Source organism: Sylvia atricapilla, chromosome Z (genome assembly GCF_009819655.1).
Source record: "Sylvia atricapilla isolate bSylAtr1 chromosome Z, bSylAtr1.pri, whole genome shotgun sequence".
In the NCBI taxonomy this organism is placed as follows: Eukaryota; Metazoa; Chordata; class Aves; order Passeriformes; family Sylviidae; genus Sylvia; species Sylvia atricapilla.
Window position 1 is genome coordinate 76,432,728 of NC_089174.1, and position 16,848 is coordinate 76,449,575.

A 16,848-nucleotide genomic window follows, 5' to 3' on the forward strand; every position below is an offset into this window, starting at 1 on the left:
CATTTATAAGAGGAAATAAAGAAAGAAATGTTGCATTTATATTTTCATTATTCCTGTGATATATGTGATTTATGTGACACTTTTGTAATAAAAGCACAGATTTGATGCTATAAATGAGATGAGGATAACCTGTTCAGTGAGGAAAATAATATGGGAAAAGAGAAAGGAAGTACTGAACAAAAGACAACAAGTGTAATCCTCTTGTAGCATAAGCATCTGAAAGGAATAATTTCTTTTCTTCTGATTACAGGGACTTGCCATGAGGTGCTAAGCCTTTTTTCACTGATTTGGAGAGACTGGACCTAAATGGCGCAGCATGACTTTGCTCCAGCCTGGCTTAATTTTCCTACTCCACCATCATCAACAAAGGTATGTTTTGTACTGTTCTTTTGAAAAGACACTCTCATTATTGGGGAAGTCTAAATGTCATAATCACAGTAAAAATGCAAATCTCTTCCTGAGTACTGTGATGACAGATGAGTCCAGTAATTTTTTGCTTGAGCAGCTTAGTTCACGGAAAGAACCACGTGCCTAGCCTTGGCTGTGGCTGGTTTGAGATTGCCTTCATCAGATGATTATTTGTGTTCTATGCTAGAAGTACCAAGACAGATCATGTACTTGATATTCTTACTTCTGATTTTTGATTGTGTCCTGTAAATTTTACAGGAGTATTATTCTGTCATCCAAGTGATTAAAGCTATGCTTTTTTAGACTTTCTAAAATACCTCTGCGTTTGATGGTGGAAAGTTTGTTGCTACTGGTGGAGTGTGGTGCTTTCATATTGTTAGGCATCTTCACTCTGTTTCATCTAGACTGCTGTTACTTAATATGATGGGACAGCTCAGAAATGGGAAATAATAATCTCTTAATTGTTAGAATTTGTAAATATTCCTGAAAGTCGTGAGTGTGTCTATCTCAGAAATGTTTTTTCTGGCCTGTCATTCTGCTCTTTCTAAATTTGTGCAAACGCAGAAGCAGAGACAGCATCGGATATTAAACCTCCTCTCATCTGCTTCCCTGCTTCCCTATTTGTACACCTTCTTCATTATAATAGTTTAAATTCAATATTTTTATCTGCTGCTGTGAGAATTGCTTTACTTTTATTTAATATATAACCTTTTTGCAGTCTTTCATGTCCATGGAAGATGCTTAGCCTTGAGAAACTTATGGCAATTGGCTTTTTTTGTTAAATGCACAGATAGATGGCAGTGTTAGTTGTGTTCCTAATGCTTTGATTCTGCATGTCTACCCAAAGATACACACATTAATTTAGTCAGGTCATTGAATGTCCTTATTTATATCACCCTGTTTATGTCTCTTCTACCCTTCTACCTAGCTAGATTCTTTATTTAGTATAATCTGTTTCTGGGAACATAAATCCTATCTGTTCCTGGGTACATACTGTCTGACAATCCAAATTAAGAAGCAGTCTTTCTGTTTTTTTTCTCTGTGATTTCTGATGCATTCAATTCTTGTGATCTAATTTTTTTCAATGTCATATGTTTTAAATTGGAAAAGTATTTGGGGCTTAATTTGATATGGTGTCACAATTGCAAAACAATTTTCATTACATATTTAAAGGGTGTGCTGCAAGAGCTTCACCTGCATGCTTTATGTGCCAATATAGCAGGATAAAAGTAAGTTCCAGAAATACTCTAGTAGCACTAGAAAATATCTGAGGTATGGGTTGTATTTATTGCTTAATTTCTGAATTGTGAGAAATTTTGTTGCAAATTTTTGGCTCCTGTTCTCTTCCATGATTCTTTGTCTCATGGAGTTTAGTTAGATTTTTTTTCTCTTTCAAAAGCTCGATGTTGTATGCTTAATCTGTTGTAATATATGTGTGTGATTGCTGAAATGTACCTTATTTCTCTATATTACCTGCTCCCTCAGTGATAAGCATTCTGTGACACACAGCACATTTGGATATTAGGTGCTTGAAAAGTCTGTTTGTAGTTCGCAGTTTACAGAGTAAGACTTGTGATTCTTCCACAAGACAGGTCACAGGTTTTGTGGCCCCCTGTCGCCTCTATTTCCTAAAATAGACTTATTTTCTGCTGTATATCAAAAAAGCAGAAGAGAACAGCAGATAAGAGGGAGGAAGAGGAAAGCAAGGTGTCTCATGTTTTGTGCAGAATGGAACTGGGGTGAGGCTGTTGTATCAACAACATTTAGGGTTGAGAAGTAGAAACTGAGCTCTGCTTGGTCAATTTTTATATTCCTGAAGTGTAATAACTTTTAGGTGTTACACGTACAGCACTCTGGTTTTCTCCTTGAGCCCTTGGTAGCTGAGATTTTTTTCCTTACATAGCTCAAGGCTGGCATTATAGAAACCTGCTACCAAGAAGCTGTGATTATGAATGAGCTTTTAATGTGACATACAGATTACAGCTTGATTGAAATCCATCTCATCTATTGCTGCTGATTTCCTTTTAACAGCAAGCTTTTCTCATCTCTCTGTCAATTACACAGCAAAACCCACCTAAACAGGTGTGTATCTGTCACTCAGTGGGTTTTGTTCAGCTCTGGAACTAACGTGTTTGTGTCAGCGCAGCACTGAAGATGGCCAGGTGGAATGGGGAGGTATTGTGAATAGTGAAACCATCTTGGGATATGGACAAAACTTTTAAGAAAGTATTGCTATAAAAAGAATATGGGGACACTGCAAATGGATAGAGTCAATTTTACAAGTTCACTTTTACTTCTTGTTAAGCAATTAGACTTCCTGTATTTCTTACAGTCTGTTGTTTCTATCCCTTTTCCTTAATTGGCTGAACCGAGTCAGATAATTTCACAACTTACAGAAGTTGCCAATAAATTTCTTTTTGATTCCAAAGCTTACTGTCATCTCTGCCTCGAGAGGCTTCATAGACAGGTACCTCCATCGTGTGGGGAAAACGCAAACTGCACTATCTTTGCACACTGCTTACAAGCGTCAGATTTATTATGGCATGTACAACTCAAACAGGATACATAAAATGCTGTCAGTTATACTTTGTGAAAATGTTGATTGTTTTGCAGCTAATACAAAAAAATTACAGTTAAATTCCAAAAGCAATATTAAGAGGTTGTTGTAGGTAAATGAACATATGAAGCATCTTCTAAAATTTCAACTAAGTTGTCAGATCTAGCACTTTCTGAAATCTTTGGCAGCTTAGTCAAAATATTTTTAAGGGTTTTCTTTTACTTTAATATTTAAATTAATTTGGTAATTTTTGTAGTGCTTTTATTTTAATATTTTTGCAGTTTTCTGGTTTTGCTCTCTCCAAGGACAGTTTGTCAAGTAATTCATGTCACAGGTCTCAGATTGAGAGGGTAGCCCCTGTACATTTGACTTCTGTACAATGTAAAAATACATGCTTTGATTTTTAAATATATACTTAATTTGAGTTTGAATTTTAAGCAGTGAATATTGAACAGCACCGTGAGCTCTACAGGGGCACTTTCCTTAGAGCTTTGGCTGACTTTGTTTTTTGTGTGTGATTTTCTTTGTGAGGTAGATGAGGAAAAAGGAAGTAATTTTAAAGGTACACCCAGAGAGAAGTTATGAGGAAGACGTGGGTTGTGTAAGGCAAAGTTTTTTTTGGTTTAATCCATTTGGGTATGAATTCTAGTCAGAATGGAATTTGATTTCCTGGTGCTATTCTCAAGATAAGATTTTAGTTTTCCTTTTAAAATTATAATGACAAGATTAATGAATTAGACTTTATTTTGGTATAGCTGCTTTGGGTGGAAGTGATTCCTTGCTTTCTATAGAATGCATGTATGCAGTCTCTGAAAATTCAGACTAAGATCCCAGACTTCTTTTCTACCTTCCAAATTGTGATCTTCTGTCCTTTCTTACCTTTTTAAAAGTTTTTTTTTTTTTTTTTTTTTTTTTTTTTTTTTTTTTTTTTTTTTTTTTTTTTTTCCTGCTGCAACACATGTCACTCGTGCTCTTGTTTGCTGCCAAAACAAAGTAGATGCTTTTTACCTTGTGTCACAGACGTGTGACTTAAGGGCTGTTTCAGTGTCCTGGAGCAGAAGATGCAGTTTCCACTTTATTAGCCTGGGGGATGGTGACACAGGTCTGAATGTGAGGACTGCTGCATTGGCTGTCATTCAAAGTTCTTGTAAGAATGAATTGTATATGCCATGAACAATGTGCATGTTACAGTTCTGATGATTAAGTTTTGTTATTAATCAGATCTCAGGTCTACCACTTATTCTTCTTTACAGTCATCGCTGAATTTTGAGAAACATTCTGAAAATTTTTCATGGGCAGAGAGTCGTTGTGAAGCAAATCGCAGAAGACACAATTCTTCAGAGGGTTTTGATCCTAACATTGGAAGGCCAAATGGAGGTATAATTTATGGAACACTGTGAATATGTTCGCAACATTTCTTTGTAGCACTAGCTAGAAAGGAAGTCTGATGATGATAGCCCATTTATGCTAAATTCTTTTTCTGCAGTAAAAGAATGATAATGGAAAGACACATCTGGGAGAGAATGTGAGCACTAAGGGTTGCTTAAAGTAATGTGATTCCAGGTGTATTTCTGTCTTGAGCAGAATAAGAGTGTTAAGTTAATACTCTAGCCAACAGCAGCAGCCAGAAAAAGAGGTTGACTTGTTGTAGCATTGGCTGGCTATCTTCTCTCTCTGACACTGTTTTGTAAGTTTCTTCCCTGCTGCTTATGCGAATGAAAGCTTGTTTCCTATGCTCCTGTATCTCAGTGTATAGAGCTTATGATTTGTCTTTTATAGCAATTCTGCAGAGTAAGATATTCTTTTAAAATAGTTTGTAATTACCTTTCTTTAAAATTTAAAAATCCAAGGGCATTTTGGGCGAAAAGAGAGGAATGGCTGGCGTTCACAAGGCAGAAATGGTCCAGAAAACATAAACCATCGTGGAGGGTACCATGGTGGAGGTTCCCATACTCGTAGCAGCACCTTCCATTGTGGAAAAGGTCAGGGACTGCATGAAAACAGTGTACTTGATAATGAAACCCGCAAAAAGGAAGACAAAGAACTACCCAACCAGTTTGAGGCTGAGGATTTTGTAAGTAAATTGTGGTTACACTTAAAAAGGTTTCGTTTTGTCTGCAAGTACAATTTTGTCGATTGCAAATCACTTAATGAGATTTCACCAGTTTCAGATTGTCATATAAAGAATTTCCTGTAAGTAAAGGAGTGTTAGTAGTTTGTCCATTAACTTGTTTCTCACTTTATATCCAGATTTTGTCCCTATGTGTTTATTACTTGTGTATTTAAGTGAAACTATGATTGGATTCCCATCTGCTGTAGTATGTGTCTGTATTAAATTCTACACAGTTACTTTATTGGAATCTGAAATAGTAACAAAATAATCTTCATGCCTGTGGCCTTCGGAAATCTCATGCTTCAACCTACGATTAGAATGTAAGGGGAAGGGTGGTCTTATTCTTTGAAGAAATATATATTGCTTTCTCCAGGCAGTTTTTTGCTTTCTCCAGGCAGTTCATGTAATGACATTGGCTGTTGCCTGAGATATTTTGTTGGTGAAAAGAAACAAAAAGTAAACATTGACTTACTTGGTTCATGGGGGAGGTGTTCAGTCTGTCAGCAGAGGTCATGCCGCTGGTGTTATTGTGATTCTTTATTTCATTCATGCCGCAATTCAAGAGTTTCATTTTTAATAATGACAAAACTTTCTTTTAGCCATCTTTAAACCCTGAATATGAGAGAGAACCAAACCAGAATAAATCTCTAGCTGCAGGTGTCTGGGGTGAGTAGTTTTAATGTTTTTAAATGCAAAAATGTAGTAGAAATCTGAAGTTGTTTTATTTGAAATACAAGCCTCTGTTTCGAACTATTAAGGTAGAGATGGAGAAGACTTCAATATTATTACAATGTAGATATCTTTTTGTTAAAGGATAACACTTGCATATGAGTATCAGTCGGCTAGTCTGTAGATGCAGCCACAACTAGTATTCTTTCCCAGGGCAAGTACACATCTGGGTTTTTTTTGTAAAGATATTAAGAAATACTCACCTTTATTTTCAAGAGGAACTACAGTGAAGGTTTGTCACCTAAATTAATGGTGTTGATTGCTAGCTGAAGGCTTTGTAGAAGAATGCTTCTGACTGATCAGATGTGTTGGAAGAATTTGGAGAGAAACCTTGGAGAGCTGGAAGAGTAGGTTAGCTTGCAGAGGTTTAAGGACTCTTTCTGGAAGCAAATGTCTCATGCTGTTGGTTGTGTTTGTGTGTTTTGTATGACAAATACAAACCTGAGCATGCGCATTGAGCTGACCTGTAGTTGGGATTGTTTTCTCATCCTCACCTGGTTATGTTTGGCTATCACTTAACAATTCTAATGGGCTTTATGTAGTCAGTTGTTAACCCCTAAGAAGGTGGTACCTTTAGATGGCAGGAGTTTTAAAGTAATAAATGTACTCAGAATAAGAGCATTTCTCTTTATTAAAAAAAAATTAAACATGAAAACTTTTACTTGTGTAGGTAAACTAATGCTAATACTGAGATTTAAAAAATATTTTATTTTGCATTTTTTTCTCTTACTTAACTGGTATTTTTTGTACGCTAATGCAACATTAGCTATAGGCCAGCCCCTCAACATAAATATCTAATTGCTGTAAACCTTTGCAGCATCATAAATAATTGGACTGGATATAATAATTTTATAAAACCATAAATTTATGGTTTTATATTGTTAGCAGTTTTCATGTGATAATCTTTCAATGAAAGAGTCTTGTTTTGTAATTGAAAAACTGAAATTAAGGCTGTTATTATTCGCTTTAGAAGGAAACAATATTCAGGGCAGAGGACTGTTAGTATCCCTTCGAATACCTGTTAAAAATGTAGGCATCTCCTAGATTCCATTTTACTTTGTGTGTATGTGATGAGAGCCTGTGAGTATTCCGAAAAATATTGTCATGAGGTTTAATGAGAATGAAACTTACAGTTATGATAACTATTTTGTAGTACCTACCTACTAAACAAAGCAAAAGTCATGTATGCTTCTAAGATAGGTGGTTTTTTGGGGTTGTTTTTGTTTTTTTTTTTTTTAACAGAGGGTATAGTGACTATGTGAAGTAGAATTGCTTGCAGAGAGAGGACATAATCCTTGAAAAGGCTCTTAGCTCAATGTTGGATTGCATGTACAAGTGTATCTGCCAGGGTAAAGCTGGAGCTTCGTTTGGAATGGAGAATGTAAACCACCACCACCTCCTTTTTTTCCAATTATGAATTTGCAGTTAAAAGCTTTTAGGCAAAAGATTTTGGAAATAGAAATAGCAGTTCTTTACTAGTATGTATAACAAAACAAATAAATAAATAAAAAAAAACCCAACTGCAGCATTGGTAACAAAAAAAAAAAAACAGTACCAAGAACTTTGAGGACTGCGTCACAAAAACCCAGGGCAGTTAGGTCTAGGTTCCTCTGCAGGATCCTCACAGCACCAAGCTGGAAACAGTGGAGAAGTCCCAGGCTGGTAGCTGGGATGGCAGGATTCCCAGCAGGTGTCCCAGCAGGGCAGGGGCAGGGCAGGGGCAGGGTGTCCCAGCAGGGCAGGGTGTCCCAGCAGGGGCAGGGTGTCCCAGCAGGGCAGGGGCAGGGCAGGGGCAGGGTGTCCCGGCAGGGCAGGGGGTGCAGGGTCACTCTGTAGCAAGAGGAGCAGTACTGATGGAACCACGATGGCGGGGCAGGGCTGGCCCAGCTCTCCCCGGGCGGCAGAGGAGCTCAGAATTCCAGGGCGAGCAGATGATGGTAGATTTTCTAGGACTGGGCTCCTCTAGAGAGAGTGAACTCTTCTAGCAGCGAGCAGCGACCCAGCCGTTCTCTCCCCCCAGAATGCCAAGCCACCTTAAGCTCTGTCCTTTACCTGCCCCAAAAATTGCATTATCTCCACCTCCAAGCTTCGGACACCCTTTTTTTTTTGTTAAATAGTCTTAAGTATGACACTTATTCTCCTTGGTAACTTATGGGGAAAAAATTCTTTAGAGTAAAAAGGAACAAACCTAACCCCCAACAGCAAGAAATATGTTTTTTTACTTTTTGACAATTTCAGAACTATTTCTAATAGACATTTCCTTAACACTGCTAAATGGCAATTTCTCTAGCTTGACAGCTGACTGTGTGTCTCCTAGTTTGCTCCAATGAACATGGAAGTTTTGTCCTGTTATGTCCACCTGAAGCATGGAGCTAGAGAAACTGGTCATTGCCATGGTCTAACATGCATTGCACAACTTGTCTCGTGTTTATAGAACCTCAGTATCGAGCTCTAAACTGAGCTGTAAATGAATATATAACTCGTTATTCTTTAGGAAACCTTAAGGGAAATATAAAAGCCATAATCTCTTTTGAAATTTGTGTAACTATCAACAACTATGAGTATTTTGATTTTAGTATTGCTATGCAGCAGTCTCTAGAACTGTGTAGCAGTCTTTTTTGAAGCGTATATTTTCTTTCAAAAAGTGCAATTCCTGCATCATCAGATGAAAAATTTTTAAAATTATGATTGTAGAAAATGGAACAGAACCTGTGTTTTTCTGGGTTTCCACAGTATGTTATTTGTGGAGCTAAAACTGCTTTAAGTTCCTGATTTCTGCCTGTTTGCTCTGGATCTTACAGCTGTCCTGTACCTTATGAACTAAAAACTAGTGAGATTGTGTACACAGGCACATACACACATATCTATAATAATACACATATGTATAGTACGTACACACTTTTTTTTCTTCCAGAGTACCCTTTAAATCCTAAATCTAGATCTCAGAGAATGCTGGTCATTAAAAAAGGCAGTACGAAAGAACTGCGGATATCTGGATTCCCGGTAGTGGGAAGTCTTCACTCACAGCCAGTAAGGAATGGCACTGGCACAAGTGTTTATAAAGGATTGGTCCCCAAACCTGTCACTCAACCTGCAAAGGTGAGTATTGGATACCAGTGTTATGAAAAACATGCCTACAAAAATCATGCTGTAATTCTGAATGTGCTTATTTTGTCCTTGAGAATACTGTTCCTAGATTATCATGTATTCAACATTTGCAAAATGCAACACACCCCAAAGATTAATAAAAACAATTATTTTGCATTTTTATTTTTAAATTATAATTTAGTCTCTCTTCACTTCTCACCTAGCATTTTTTAAATTATAATTTAATCTCTCTTTGCTTCTCACCTAACACTTTTGAGAAGTGCTGCAGCTGTACAAGTGAGAGTAAAAATGGTGGTTTTAACATATGGAATAGTAGTTCCTTTTGTATATATGATTTTAACAGAACAAAATTAGGTACATAGTGGAGAGGTATAGTCAGCATAATAATATCTTCAGAATTTACCTCATTGATAGACAGAAATGATTTTATAACTTACTAGTGTCACTCTTGTTTCTTTCCAAATGCATCTTTCCATATGCATAATCACAGAATATTCTGAGTTGGAATGGACCCGCAAGAATCATTGAGTTCAACTCTTAAGTGAATGGTCCATAAAGACCTCAAACCCACAACCCTGGCATTGTCAATGCCAGGCTCTAACCAAGCTGAGCTGTTCTCACTGGCTTCATCTCTAATTTTTTGTTTCAGGAATTTTCTGTGCCCTTGAGAGCATATAATGGATTAGTTCTTAACTCTGTAACATTTTGAATCTAAAATAATACTTTCAGCTGTTGAAGTCCCATATTTAATTTTCAACACCTCAAATATGAGGATCTTAATTGTTTTGAAACTCTAGTCTTTATATAAACAGTGTGAACAGTATTTGTGAGCAGATGAATTGCTCATAAACAGCCTCTTTTCCACAAGAAAACAGATGTTTGCACTACATTAAGGTTGCAGTTACAATTTGCTCTTGCTTAACCATTTTTCTGAAGATTCTTAAAAAGAATTCTTTTGTGGTTAATGACTCTTTACATCTCTGTTTATATTTCTGTCTAGCCCACACAGTGGAAAAGCCAAGCAAAAGAAAATAAACTCGGGAATCCATTTCCTCATGAATCTGCATATGGTGTTGGTAATTTCAGTCCTTTCAAATCAACTGTCAAGGTGTTTGCTGTAACACAAAATTCAGTTAAAGAGGTAAAGAAGTGGCTGTAGTTAAATCTATAAAACACTTAATTTGTTTAAGTGAGGATGGTCAGTAAATTTTATGCAGAATTATATTAAATGGGGTTTTTTGGAACTTAATGTGTGAGAAAGATGGAAGGCACATCATCAGCCCTCAAGTATGGCAGTTTCCTTTGTAGGTTTGATTTGGAATAAAAACCCAAATTAGGAAGTGCAGCCTGATACATTTAGACTTCAAAACTGCTAAAGGTATTATTACACGTTTCAGAAGGCCTACTGTTCATGAGCAGCACTCCATAAACCTGCATCTCTGGGTTTACATCTACACACTGTGTATACCAAAATGCAAATCTTCCCTCTACTTCTGACTGTGAATATATGTGAAACCTGAAACAACAGATAACTGTCTTTAATTAATTTTTTTCTAAATGCAAACACTTCTAACATTCTTTCTTTTTCTGACTTCCTATGCTAGTGTAATCGGTCAAATTCTTCATCCCCTGTTGACAAATCTGGTCAGCCTCGTTTAACAAAATTGACAAGAATGCGGACTGATAAGAAGAGTGAATTTTTGAAAGCATTGAAAAGAGAGAGAGTGAAAGAGGAACATGAAGATGAGAATCATCATGGGCAAGAGAAGGTAATTTTGCTCATACTTACTGTACATCCAGTAGGTTTCAGACAAACTATGAACTACTTTTTATTTTACTGTAAGTAATCATCAGCAGTTAGGTAATGGTCTTGGATTTCTAAATGAAGGAAAAGAATTACTTTTTGATGAATTATAAACATTGTTTCAAGTACTGCTCTTCCTCCAGTGCTGCTTTGTAATTTCTTTTTGTCTTTCTGCAGTAGCTGTTAGTGCATGTGCATGACATTGGTACTTGTGTGTCTTTAGCAGCAATAAAAACTATACATTTGGCTTAGTAAACTAACCTGATCATAGATGAATTTGTGCTGGAAAAGACCTTTGAGATCATCAAGCCCAACCATTAACTCAGTACTGTCAAGTCTGCAAGTAAACCATGTATTCAAGTTTTTCAAATACATCCAGGGATGGTGACTTGGCCACTTCCCTGTGCAGTCCATTACAGTGCTTGACTACCTTTCCTATGAAGAAAGTCTTCCTGGTGAGTAACCTGAATCTTCCTGACAGAATTTGAGACCATTTCTTGAGTCCTATCACAGTGTTGACCAGCCCCCAACCTGACCACGACTTCCTTGCAGGCAGTTGAAGTGTGTGATAAGGTCCCTCCTGAGCCTTCTTTTTCCAGGCTAAACACCCTCAGCTGCTCCTCACAGCACTGCTGCTCCAGACCCTTCCCCAGCTCCATTGCCCTTCTCTGGACTCTCTCCAGCCCCTCAGTGTCTGTCTTGCAGTGAGGGCCCAGAACTGGACACAGCACTCGAGGTGTGGCCTCAGCAGTGCCCAGCACAGGGGGACAATCCCTGCCCTGCTCCTGCTGCCCACACCATTGCTGATCCAGGCCAGGATGCCATTGGCCTTCTTGGCCCCCTGGGCACAGCCTGGCTCATGTTCAGTCACTGTCACCAGCACCCCCAGGTCCTTTCCAGCCCCTCTGTCCCAGCCTGTGGCCCTGCCTGGGGCTGTTGTGAGCCAAGGGCAGGACCCAGCCCTGGCCCTTGTTGACCCTCACACCACTGGCCTCAGCCCATGATCCAGCCTGTCCACATCCCTCTGCACAGCCTGCCTGTGCTCCAGCAGATCGACACTCCACCCAGCCTGGTTTTGCCTGCCCTAGTACTGAGCCCAGGGGAACCCCACCCATGACCGGCCGCCAGCTGAATATAACTCCACTCACCACTACCCTCTGGGCATTTAATTTCCTCTGGGATCAGCCATCCAGGCCCTTTTTACCCAGCAAAGAGTGCACCTGTCCAAGCCATGGGCTACCAGCTTCTGCAGCAGAATTGTCTGGGAAACTGTGTCAAAGAAAGGCTTTATTGAGGTTCAAGCAAAAGGCATCCACAACCTTTCTTTGACACTAAGCAGGTCACCTGATCATAGAAGATCAGGTTGGCCAAGCAGGGCCTGTTTTTTCCCAAGCCTATGCTGGCTGGGCCTGATCCTCTGGTTGTCCTGCATGTGCCGTGTGATGGCACTCAGAGTGCCACAGATCACCCATGACCTTCCTTGGTACCATGGCCATTCTGACAGGCCTGTAATTCCCTGGAATCTCTTTCCAACCCTTTTTGCAAATGGGTTTCACATTTGCCAACCTCCAGTTGCCTGGAACCTCTCTGGTAATCCAGGACTGCTGGTAAATGATGGGAAGTGGCTCACTGAACTGCCTGCTTCTTCTGTACTCTTACAGAATCCCACCTGACCCCATCAGACTTGTGGAGGGCAGTTTTTCATACCTTGGCTGCTAGTTATCCTACAAGACAAAAAAGTTGGTTCTGCTTCTTAAACCCTTTCCTTTCTAATTAGTGTTTAGATAGCCAGAAGTTCTCTGGTTTTGGTCTAATCATAGGAGCAATAGCTCAATATATGCATAAACCACTGATTTTTACTAATTGAGAATGTGAAGGCCTATAATGGCTGTGTATAGTATGCATCAGGTTTCTTTCAGTCTGCATTGATTTATGCAGTGCATGAGTGATACTGGAGAATATTTGTATCAAAACCTACCAGTCACCAACAAGTTATAATACTTGTCTTCACTTGGACTAAGTATTTTATTATTCAGAATGAGGTGATTACAAGCCTGTCTGCTGTAAATGAGTGGTTTAAAATGTCATATTAAAACAAAAAATCCCAAAAATTACAAATCAGCCAGATTTGTAAAAAAGAAGTGATTTTGAGGAAGAGATATTAGGCTTCTGAGATATTAAAAAGGAAACAGTGCCAGCATACATTGCTCATAAAAGTGAGATTGACTTTTCTGACCCTGATCCTATTTCGGGCTGTAATGTGACTGTTACTTAGCTGTCTGTGTGAGCTAAAAAATGCCTATGTATTTTCATTAGGTGTTCTGTGACTGAGTGCCCTGAGATGGATGTTGGGGGTAGCTTTGTTTCTGTGTTCAGGAGATACACAAAGGTTTTAATTTAACATTAGAATGATTTTAGGAACCATCTAGAGATTCAGAATTATGAAATAATGAGGCAAATTGTACTCAGCAGCTGAATCACACTTGGAAGAAGTTGTTTTGCCCTTATATATTAGAATTTCTTAATAAATTATAAATATTAGAATTTCTTAATAAATTTATAAATTTTTCTTTGTATTATGTGACATATTCTTCAGGCATATAATGTAACAACTGAATGTATGTTTACTGTGATATGTGTTCTTAACATTATCTTGCTGACTATTCTAAAATTTCTGGAAGCAGACAACATGTGAGTGAGAGGGAAATTATGATGATCTCAATCCTGTGCTCTGAAGTATGATTTCTTACAGGTGCATAGGATTGTATAATTTCCTTCTGCTATGGGTAATGCTGTTATATGCCTAGTTTAGGGATTTTGTTGTTGTAAAGGTGTTAACTAGGTAGTGATTATACTCTTCCTTGTTTTTACAGTTGGTAAGACTTCTGAGGTTATTTGGCTCATTCATAATTAAGAATTAAGAATTACAGGTTGCTGAATGAGTAGAGTAGAAAGAAATACCTCATGTTTATAGGCTAGAGACCTTTTAATCTTAAAGTGAACCTGAACAGTCTGCTTTCTAAATAAATTTCCTTCCTGATTTGTATTTCATGGCTAATTATTTACAGTTGCTGTTCACAACAGCCTGACAAATTGAGGTTGAGTGCATGTGTGCAAATCTTGTCTGAATTTTAAGAGCAGTATGAAGTCTTTCTGAATTCATGGCAGAGAATTTGTTATTTGAGATGTGAGTGTTGTGACCTGTCCCTTAGACTCAGTCAGCTTGAGAACTCATATGCTTTCAGACTTCTCCTGACATACAGCTCTGATATTTAATTATGAGTGTTAAAAAATCAACAGCCTGTTTTTTCTGTAAGTATGAAGGACACCTGAAGTATGTTGGAATTCTAAGATGTGTGAAACTTTGCAGAAAAAAATTTGGGGAAAGGCATGTGAGTTGCTCTCTGCCTTACTTAATCAGTAGCGTATCTTAGGAATTCTGTAGTATGCAGGTATTGCAAATGCCAGAAGGATGAAGAGAATTACCCATGAAGTACAGAGTCTCCCCATTTAAACTTAATTTAAGCTAAACAGAACCACTGAATTGCAGCACTTTTGGGCATTTACTTGTGAGTGGAATTCACTTTTACATTTTCTAATTCTAATTTCTAATTTCTTTTGTATTTAGGATGATGAATCCTTCAGCTTGCATAACAGCAACAGTCCTCATCGTGAGAGAGATATAAACCGAAACTTTGAAAATGAGATTCTGCAGGAGAATGGCAATGCTTCAATTACACCTCAGCAGCTCATTCAGTCTTCAGCTTTCCCTCAGGCAAATGTTCTTTCAAGCTCACTTGAGGCAGAGCATAGGTGTGTACTTTATAGAACTTAGAGTGTTCCTTCATGGTAACTGAGGATGTTCATAAATTCCTAATAGTTCAGAAGTCAGAATCTGAAAACTGAGAACACATAAAATGTTTCTTGAGTAACGTCAAATTTATCTTTTAGACATGTGTACTAATTTAACATGATATATACTTTGTTTCTTAGACCTGTGTACTGACTTGCATCCAATTTTTAGTAAAGAAAGATTATTTCTTAGTAAAAAATACAACAAATTACATAGTGACTTCATCCCTCTGATTTTGGTCTAGGTGTCTGGGAGGAGCAATGTGTGCAACTGCTGTTTGTATTAATAATATTTTAAATGCTGCATCTTATATAAAACTCCAGGGAGCTTTTCATTATTATTAAAATAATTAATTATTTTTGTAGCTGAGTTGTTTACACTATTAGTGATAGCACAAGACAGTCCACTGGAAGGTGAGAAAGCAGTTTCGTGAAAAGGACTGAAACAAATCTATTATCCCAGTAGAGTGGCTGGTAGATGTGTAGCAGTTGGTAGATATAAGAATAATGCTGCTGAAAAATCACAACCCAGTTTGGAAATGAGCTAGTCCTGAACTCTGTAATATTCTAATGGTTTCTGGCAACACTACAGAATTGCAATGATAGTGGGGTTTTTTTTTGTTTGGTGATAGAGTCTATACATTGGACTAGACAACTCTTCATTTAGTAGTGCCTCTAGAAGAAATTTTCATTTCCTCTTATTCCTCATAAGTATGAAGAATACGAAGCACCCTGTTCTGTTCCTTTTTTTCCCCCCACTGGCTTTGGAAACAGAAAGCCTCGGTGTAGTGTTGGAGTAGGAGCATCACTGCCATAAGTGACACCAGATGGGATAAATTCTGTCACTGGAGTGTTGTGGATGGTGGCAGGCTCCTCAGGAGGTGCAGATGGCAGGAGAGGTGGAGGAGTGGTGGTGTATCTAATGGAAGGGGTGGAATATATGGAGTTTGCAGATGGTAATGGCATGGTTAAGGGCCTCTGGATAAGGATTAAGGGCACAAACAAAAAAAGCAGATATCATTGTTGGAGTCTTCTGTAGGCCACCCACCCAGGATGATGACACTGACTGACCTTTAAGGAACTAAGGAACTCCTCTAAATCAACTGCTGCTGTCCTAATCGGGGACTTCAACTTGGCAGATATTAACATGGAATTAATCCCATAGTGTGGGAGTTTCAGGTTGAAACCAGGGAGAAACACTAATTTAGTATAGTGGTTTTGGTTCACCAATTTTTCGTTTCCCAGCTAATGCACCAAATAATGTGGTGAATTGAGGCCACACTAGAATTATTTACTCTTTCTGCTGTGAGATAGGATTAGGAGAAGAGCAAAGCAGGCTCAAACTTTAGGGTATAAAGAAAGCTTTATTAACAAAACTACAAGAAAAAGAAAAAAATTTAGTAAGAATTAGAATAAAACCTCCAGAACACTTTTCCTCCCTCTACAACTTTCTTTTCTTTCCCACTGACAACATACAGAGACAAAACCTGAGACTTAGGCCAGTTTACTACTTCAAAAGTAGTCTTTCATCAGTTCTCTCAGGGAGGCGAGTCTCTTTTGCTTTGTCATGGAGACTTCTCCACAAGACAACAGTTCTCTCATGGCTTCAATTCTCATGAATAGCAGCTGCCTGGAAATCTGCATTTGTGAAGTCCCTCCCATTACTGTGTTTACAGGCCATGTCAAAGTAATTTTGAGGTACTATTTTAAGGATGACCTGTTCGAAAGCAAAGATTCTCTTCATCTATCTCTGAAATGATTTTCATCTCTAGGAATAGAAGTCGTCTTCCCTCGGGACAGAGGGTCTTTCATCACTCTTATATATCTCTCTGTTCAAGCTCTTCATGAGATCACAGCTACCTCAACATCTACTTGCTTCAACATGAATGCCTTTGCTCATGTCTGCAATTTGAATGCTTCCATCTCCCCATACTGTTTCCATGAATTAAAAAGATACTTTTAGTGTATTAAGTCCATCACCATGGACTTGCAAAAGAATTTCATCCTAAGACTAAGACATCTTCTTGTTCTCCTTCCATCTGCAGCTTGACTCTTTCTTCACTATCTTAGTGTCTTCATGTTGTTTCTCTGCGTGTCTTCACTCTGTCCTTTTCTCTCACTTGAGAGAGAATGAAAGTCCTGGAAGTTTAATTTGTGCAATGAGAGAATTAATATCTTGCCCAGGGCCTGTAGATGGTCAAGGTGGTCAGTGGTAGCCGAAGCAGTCATGATGATGGTGCTGTGGCTGAAACAGCGCCCAGTCCAGCCAGGCCCGTG

General features: G+C 38.3%; 1 protein-coding gene across 6 annotated transcripts in view; it reads left to right on the forward strand.

Annotated features, from left to right (window-relative positions):
- GPBP1 (GC-rich promoter binding protein 1) overlaps positions 1 to 16,848 on the forward strand; it is a 51,743-nt gene that overhangs the window by 17,166 nt on the left and 17,729 nt on the right. For all 6 annotated transcript variants that reach the window (XR_010745892.1, XM_066339689.1, XM_066339691.1 and 3 more), the window contains 8 exons: positions 251 to 369; positions 4,219 to 4,342; positions 4,816 to 5,039; positions 5,678 to 5,744; positions 8,722 to 8,906; positions 9,916 to 10,056; positions 10,520 to 10,684; positions 14,348 to 14,532. Coding sequence is in view for 5 of the 6 variants with exons in the window: in XM_066339689.1 (XP_066195786.1) it covers positions 307 to 369; positions 4,219 to 4,342; positions 4,816 to 5,039; positions 5,678 to 5,744; positions 8,722 to 8,906; positions 9,916 to 10,056; positions 10,520 to 10,684; positions 14,348 to 14,532 (1,154 nt within the window). In the remaining variant the exon portion in view is untranslated. The remainder of the gene's footprint in view (positions 1 to 250; positions 370 to 4,218; positions 4,343 to 4,815; positions 5,040 to 5,677; positions 5,745 to 8,721; positions 8,907 to 9,915; positions 10,057 to 10,519; positions 10,685 to 14,347; positions 14,533 to 16,848) is intronic.